General features: G+C 36.7%; 1 protein-coding gene across 1 annotated transcript; it reads left to right on the top strand.

The window, feature by feature from the left end:
* Positions 1-1,106: 1,106 nt before the first annotated feature.
* Positions 1,107-4,657, top strand: LOC133779215 (uncharacterized). The gene is made up of 4 exons (XM_062219203.1): positions 1,107-1,329; positions 1,954-2,015; positions 3,276-4,584; positions 4,637-4,657. Exons 3-4 carry the CDS (start codon positions 3,292-3,294, stop codon positions 4,655-4,657), a joined length of 1,314 nt encoding a protein of 437 aa, XP_062075187.1. The 5' UTR covers positions 1,107-1,329; positions 1,954-2,015; positions 3,276-3,291.
* Positions 4,658-8,250: the final 3,593 nt, after the last annotated feature.

Genomic DNA, 8,250 nt, shown 5'->3' with positions numbered 1-8,250 from the left:
TTTTGCCTTAGTATGGCCAGTCAATGTATTTAAACTTTGTAACTTTTGTAAATGGCCGTTAAACTGTCAATTTTGGGATCCCATGTACATAAACAATGTTTAGTAATGAGAACATAACTTTTGAGACCAAAACACTTTTAACCCTAGTACCTCTATTGTTTCAAAACACGATTTTACTTTAATGACTTGCTTAGCAAGTCTGGCACTTTATAAACACATAGTGTAGCGGTCTTGGCTATCCAGGGCGTTACATTTATCCACTGCTTCATGCATGGATTATGAGATTAATTAAAATTGATGTCTAAATAGTCTTTACTGAACGGCTGACATAACAAAATCATTTGAAAATCTCGACCGGAAAGATTCTGTTGTGATTATTATTCTTAATATTGACAACGTTATAATCATTGGTAATGATGTAGATAAATCGTCAATAGAAAAGAAATGGTTAGCTGAACTGTAGCACCCACATTATTTTGATATATATAGCCAATAATCACATGATTGCATTGCATTACATATCATACAATATGTATAATTTGAGCTTATGCATATTCTTATAAGTGTTTTCATGTATAAGTATAAAAGTTGTGTATGTGATGTCTATATGTATGCTCAATATTATTAACCTTGTGGCATTTGAGTTGTCTTTTATGGGTGTTTGATGTGCTCAAGATATAAGAAAGTATGAAAAATATGGACAAGGCATGGAATTAAGTGTTGAAAGTGAGATATAGAAGGCAAAATAGGTTAAGTAGTGGAAAATAGTACAATGTCGATTACTAGTATTTCGGTGTAAAATTGAGTATTTATGGATTTACCAAATGTAATCGAGGTAGGATTAAGGTCTCATTGATGATGTAAAAATGGTTTTAGAACCATTAGATCAATTCTTGATGGGAGGTATACATAATCAGTGGTATGGATGCAAAGTCAAAACGAGCTTAGCATAAGTGCGCTACGCTCGATCGGGTAAGCATAACTATTGGGTATGAAGTCATATGGACCTAAGGTTTGGTGTGAGTGTTTTACACATAAGGATAATAGGCCTAGCAGATGATTAAGTCGAAATTATTGAAGTGATAAGGTTTTCATAAGTCAAAAGGTGAAATGATGAGATGAAAGGTGTCAACTTTTGACAATAAGGCTAAATCATTGAAAATAAGGAATTTTCATCAAACCTTATCACTTTGCACGACCATTATTCTGAAAAACAGAGAGAAAAGAAAACCAAAAACCATTTCTTGGCTGGTTTGAAGAAATTCTAAGGAGATCCAAGTGAAAGCAAAGCCAAAGAAGTAGATTAAGCTTAGTTCTAGCCTTTTTATGGTAAGTTCTTGTACTTGGAAGTTAAACTATGTTTTTGAATTTTTCTGAGAACTTATATATGGTGTTTTATCATTTTTAAGATATTTCTTGGGGTTTCCAAGTGGTTTGAGGTTTAGAAAAGCTTGAAGAGATTGTTTTCGTCGAAAAGTTGCTCGGTAAGTGAAATTTTGTGTTTTATGAGGTTTTTGGGGTTCTTGGAGTACAAGATGATTTTTGGTTATTTGATTGAGTTTATAAGAGAGTATATATGTTTATAAATGTTTGAATATATGTGGAGACTCATTTAATTTGGGTGATGATCTAGGAGATAAGAATTTTATCAAAATCGGTATATGATAACTTTATGATGAATCATGTTGGTATTTGGGATATATGGTTATGGCAGGTTAATTGATTTTGATTATTGGTGTATTTTGATATTTGAGGATAGCTAAAATTAAGGGGAAACTCTGTCAAAATTTCCCCAAATGTCTAAGATAAATCTAATGCTCGATCTAGGTGGTTTAAGGCATTTTAGGCATGTTTTGGGTATGAAATTTGATATGAAGTCTTATGGGTATTTTTTAAATGAGAGTTCAATGTATTACTGCCATCATTATGATGAGAAATCCATGCTATTGTCAGGATAAGCACATCAATACCTAAGACATCACTTGTTACACGGTGAAATATATTGTGGACAAAAGGTAAGTAAAGTACTCAACTGCAACACAAGAATTATGTGTTATGTGAAAGTATGCATTATATGAATATTTTGTGAGTAAGTGGTATTAACATACAGTGACACTTCATCATAAATTTGTATGCATGGCATAATAGTGATATGGTAAATTATTATATGATATAAGACCATGCATGATATTATGATGATTAATTATATAATGCCTTTGCAAGTTTTGTGCAACATAAAAGAAAGTTGTAATAAGAAGTTTAAGTTCAGTGCCACTGTTTTGAAAAGGCAAATGAAAGTGTTAATAAGTGTAAACGGATGCCTATAGTAGGCTTATAGTGGCTGCCCAATAATTTGGGCTAGGTTTAGTGAACCAATTATATTGTTTGCCATATTTCCGTTTTTATTCTCCTCCATATGAGTTATTGTTATATGTATTGACACCACAGTGTGTGGCCGCCTTAACTCTTGAGCCTGACGGGGCAACGATGGAATAAGGTTTTTAATGTGCCCTACTGTGGTGAAGGCTAGCCGGAGGAGAACCCATGGGATTTTGTATTATATGTGTAACAAGCCCTGCAGGCATTGACCAATTCAAACAGTGTGCACAATATTAAGGGGCCCAAAATTTAAAAAAAAAAGAAGTTGTATATGTCCATTGATATTGGGTAATCATTAGCATTGCATGCATTACTTTGCTTACTGAGCTTTAGGCTCACAGTTGTCTTGTGTTGCAGGTAGAGAAAGAAATATGTGAATGATATGAGGAGAACTGAAGCATGGTCCTGACCCTGATTTGTACATATGAACACATCGACCTTTTTGTGGGTTATTTCAGTTATCAGTGAGATGTTTGTAATAAAGTGTGAAGTTATGTTTTGAAAATAAATTAGGTTATTTAATACTTATGTATAATATGTTTGAGACACACTTTATGTTTAATGTAAATAAGGTGAAATAAGTTTTCAAGTTTTAAAAAAAAAAAAATATATATATATATATATGTCCAGACTTCCGCAGAAATAAATTATGATATAGTTTTAAAACGTAACACCTCAAATATGGTTTTTAACTAAAATAAGTGAGGGTGTTACAAGTTGGTATCAGAGCGCCATGGTTAAAATGTTCTTGTAGACCGTTCATATGTACACATTGAGGAAAGGATAATGCTCAGTTTATCTGTAAGTTTTATGTGTGCATTTATTATGTGCTGGTTGCATGCATCATGTGCTTTATTGGCTAAATGACATAAGTTATGGACATTTTGTCTTAAAAGATATATAATAACACAGATGGATCATGAACATGGTATGGGGGCTACTGAAGGCTCTTGCAGCAATAAATATGAACAAGAAATGGCTCAACTTCGAGCGGTGGTGAATAGACAGGCTGAACAAATTGAGAAGTTGTTAGCAGAACAACGACAAAGGCAAGCACCAACACCACCTACTGAAACTCCAACACCTCCACAAGCTCCACCTGCAGTGCACCCCATGGAACCATTATATGAACGGTTCCGAAAACAACGCCCACCAGTATTTGAAGGTAGCACTGACCCACTTGACGCACAAGACTGGAAGAGTTCTTTAGAAGACATCTTTGAGTTCATACAACTAAGTGACAGGGAAAAAGTTTCTTGTGCTGCACATACACTTAAAAAGGATGCTAAGATCTGGTGGGAAGTGGTTAAGCAGACTAGAGAAGTGAATCAGATGACTTGGGCAGAATTTGAACTGGTCTTCAATGAGAAGTTTTATAATGAAGCTGTGTTGACTGCCAAAGTAAGTGAGTTCACTAGATTGCAACAGGGGAATCTATCAGTGGCTGAGTACGCCAGGACATTTGACCGGTTAGCCAAGTTTGCACCAGACTTGGTTAACACTGAAACTAGTAGAGTGAATCGCTTCCTGGAGGGTCTACAACCAGAATTGGCTAGAGATGTAGATATGGGACGTACAGGGCCTCTTTCTTATGCTCAGGCTGTGGAGAAAGCTTTGAGAGCTGAACATAGAGAAGAAAAAATAACAAAAGCTAAAGCTGCTACTAGCACGCCTCGTAGAGACACTCCATTCAACAAAGAACAAAGCCGCTTTCACAATGACAACAAAAGAGGGGCCCAGAATTTCCAATTTAGACAAGGACAGAATAAGAAATTTAAAGGAGGTCAGCAAAACAGGCAACCTGGATTCCAACAAATGCCACGATGTCAAACTTGTGGAAAGAATCATTTCGGGGAGTGCAGGCTTCTAACTAAGAGCTGCTTCAAATGTGGCAAGGGGGATCATTTTATCAAAGATTGTCCATTGATGAAGAACCAACAAATGAAGGATGAACCTCAGAGGACAAATGCTAGGGTGTTCACGATTACTCAGGCTGATGCTGATACCAACAACTCTGTTGTGTCAGGTGATATTTTTGCATCTGGTATTCTCACTCATGCATTAATAGATTCAGGTGCCACGCATTCATTTGCATCATTGACATATGTAAAAAGGTTGGGTGGATCGTGTGAAAAATTGTCAGAAGTTTTTAGTACAATGTTACCATCTGGAGAGATTCTGTATTCTACTCATTGGTTAAGGGGGGTTCCTATTTGCATTGATGGTAGGGAATTATATGCTGATCTAATAATGTTAGAGATGGCCGATTATGAGGTGATTTTGGGTATGGATTGGCTTTCAAAGTATAATGGCACTATTGATTGTAGAAGGAAAACAGTGATATTTAAGCCTTCGGAGGAAGATGAGTTTATGTTTACTGGAGCGACATCGAAAGGTTGCATTCCATTAATTTCTGCTATGAAGGCCAGGCGACTGTTGGAAAGTGGATGTGTGGGTTATCTCGCCAGTGTGGTTGACACGTATAAGGAGCAAAAGTTAAAACCGGAAGATGTACCGGTAGTTAGAGATTTCTTAGAAGTATTTCCAGAAGATTTACCGGGATTGCCTCCAGACAGAGAAATTGAATTTGTGATTGAGCTACTTCCTGGTACAGCCCCTGTGTCCAAGGCACCTTATAGAATGGCACCAGCAGAACTAAAGGAATTAAAGATACAGTTGCAAGAACTCCTGGATAAAAAGTTTATCAGGCCTAGTTTTTCACCATGGGGAGCTCCGGTGCTATTTGTGAAGAAAAAGGATGGGACGATGCGAATGTGTATTGATTATAGAGAATTGAACAAGTTGACAATCAAGAATAAGTATCCACTTCCTAGAATTGATGATCTTTTTTATCAATTACAAGGAAGAGGAGTGTTTTCAAAGATTGATTTGAGATCTGGGTATCATCAATTAAAGATTAGAGAAGAGGATGTACCAAAGACCGCATTTCGAACTCGGTATGGCCATTATGAGTTCCTTGTGATGCCATTTGGATTAACTAATGCTCCAGCTGCATTCATGGACTTGATGAACAGGGTGTTTAAGGACTACCTTGATAAGTTTGTAATAGTGTTTATTGATGATATCTTGGTGTATTCTCGATCCCAAGAAGAACATGAGGAACATTTGAGGTTGACGTTGGAGAAATTAAAAGAAAAACAACTCTATGCCAAATTTAAGAAATGTGAATTTTGGCTAGAGAAGGTGGCATTTTTGGGCCATATAGTCTCAAAAGATGGTATTGCGGTGGATCCATCAAAGATTGAAGCTGTTAGTAAGTGGAATAGACCAACAAATGTTTCAGAAGTAAGGAGTTTTCTGGGATTAGCAGGCTATTACCGAAGATTTGTTGAAGGATTTTCCAAGATAGCAATGCCATTGACACAACTCACGAGGAAGAATCATACGTTTGAATGGACTGAAGCTTGTGAGAAAAGTTTTCAAGATTTGAAGCAAAGATTGGTTTCTGCTCCAGTACTTACTATTCCATCTGGATCAGGAGGACTTGTGATTTATAGTGACGCTTCAAAGCAAGGTTTAGGGTGTGTGTTGATGCAGAATGGCAAAGTCATAGCTTATGCTTCTAGACAATTGAAGGACTATGAACAGAAGTATCCAACACATGATCTGGAGTTGGCAGCAGTTGTTTTTGCACTAAAGATTTGGAGACATTATCTGTATGGTGAGAAGTGCGAAATATATACCGATCATAAAAGTCTCAAGTATTTCTTCACTCAGAAGGAATTAAATATGAGACAAAGGAGATGGTTGGAGCTAGTGAAGGATTATGACTGTCAAATACTTTATCATCCTGGAAAAGCAAATGTAGTTGCAGACGCACTGAGTAGAAAGTCTCATGGTAATGTGTCATTTTTGAGGAAACTGACAAGACCACTTCAGGAGGACATGTGCAGAGCGGAGATTGAGGTGATCACAGGAAGATTATCAGTGATGACTATTCAGTCTACCTTGTTAGAGAGAATCAAACAAGGTCAATGTGAGGATCCTTACTTGGTGGAACAAAAAGGTGAATTGGAAAGTGGGAAGGTCAATGAGTTTAGTGTGTCATGTAATGGGATGCTAAAGTTCAAGGAAAGAGTTTGTGTCCCTAATAATGAGGAGTTGAAGAGAGAAATCCTTACCGAAGCTCACAATACCTTGTATTCAGTACATCCGGGGACGACCAAGATGTTTAATGACTTGAAAAGACACTACTGGTGGCCCAACATGAGAAAGGATGTGGTCGAGTTTGTAGCCAAGTGTTTAACCTGTCAACAAGTGAAAGCTGAACATCAGAAACCTGCTGGTTTACTACAACCAATACGGATACCAGAGTGGAAATGGGAAGAGATTACTATGGATTTTGTAGTTGGATTGCCAAAGACTTCTAAACAACATGATGCTATCTGGGTTATAGTAGACCGATATACCAAATCAGCACACTTTCTTCCGGTACGCATGACTTATACTATGGATCAGTGGGCTGAATTATATGTTCAAGAGGTTGTTAGACTTCATGGAGTGCCAGTATCTATAATTTCAGACCGGGATGCTCGATTTACTTCATTGTTTTGGGAAAGTTTGCAGAGAGCATTGGGCACAAAATTGAAGTTTACTACGGCATATCACCCCCAATCTGATGGACAATCTGAAAGGACCATTCAAACTCTTGAAGATATGCTTCGAGCTTGTGTCCTAGATTTTCAAGGATCATGGGAGAAGTATTTGTGTCTGATAGAGTTTTCTTATAACAATAGCTTTCATGCAACGATTGGTGTAGCACCGTATGAAATGTTATATGGCAGAAAATGCAGATCACCAATTCATTGGGATGAAATGGGAGAAAGAAAGTATCTTGGTCCAGATCTGGTCAGAAGGACAACTGAAGCAGTGGAGAAGATAAGAAAAAGAATGTTAACTGCTCAGAGTAGGCAAAAGAGTTACGCTGATCGAAAGCGAAGAAATGTGGAGTTCAACATTGGGGACAAGGTATTTCTGAAAATTGCCCCTATGAAAGGAGCAATGAGGTTTGGAAAGAAAGGGAAATTAAGCCCAAGATTTATTGGACCTTTTGAAGTATTAGAAAAGGTGGGAAAGGTAGCCTATAGACTGGCATTACCGCCATCACTGTCAAATGTCCACGATGTTTTTCATGTCTCATTATTGAGAAAATACGTGCCAGATCCTTCACATGTGCTAAACTACGAGCCAATAGAAGTTGAACAAGACCTAACATATGAAGAAAAACCAGTGAAAATTCTTGACAGAAAAGAGAAAGAGTTGAGAAATAAGAAGATTTCACTGGTTAAGGTCTTGTGGAGAAGTTCAAACATTGAGGAAATGACATGGGAACGGGAAGATGAAATGAGATCTAAATACCCAGAGCTATTTGGGTAAGAGAAATTTCGAGGACGAAATTTTTATAAGGTGTAGAGGATTGTAGCACCCACATTATTTTGATATATATAGCCAATAATCACATGATTGCATTGCATTACATATCATACAATATGTATAATTTGAGCTTATGCATATTCTTATAAGTGTTTTCATGTATAAGTATAAAAGTTGTGTATGTGATGTCTATATGTATGCTCAATATTATTAACCTTGTGGCATTTGAGTTGTCTTTTATGGGTGTTTGATGTGCTCAAGATATAAGAAAGTATGAAAAATATGGACAAGGCATGGAATTAAGTGTTGAAAGTGAGATATAGAAGGCAAAATAGGTTAAGTAGTGGAAAATAGTACAATGTCGATTACTAGTATTTCGGTGTAAAATTGAGTATTTATGGATTTACCAAATGTAATCGAGGTAGGATTAAGGTCTCATTGATGATGTAAAAATGGTTTTAGAACCATTAGATCAAT

The sequence above is a fragment of the Humulus lupulus genome, chromosome 5 (genome assembly GCF_963169125.1).
Source record: "Humulus lupulus chromosome 5, drHumLupu1.1, whole genome shotgun sequence".
NCBI classification, from domain to species: domain Eukaryota; kingdom Viridiplantae; phylum Streptophyta; class Magnoliopsida; order Rosales; family Cannabaceae; genus Humulus; species Humulus lupulus.
Note: the sequence above shows the minus strand (reverse complement) of the source record. Positions and strands in the feature narration are given on the sequence as shown.

Bases quoted from the DNA above. Each gene is read 5' to 3' on its own strand.
- LOC133779215 (XM_062219203.1), top strand. From the start codon at position 3,292: ATGGATCATGAACATGGTATGGGGGCTACTGAAGGCTCTTGCAGCAAT. The intron at 4,585-4,636 runs GTTCCTATTTGC...TAATAATGTTAG, and splicing joins CTACTCATTGGTTAAGGGGG to AGATGGCCGATTATGAGGTG.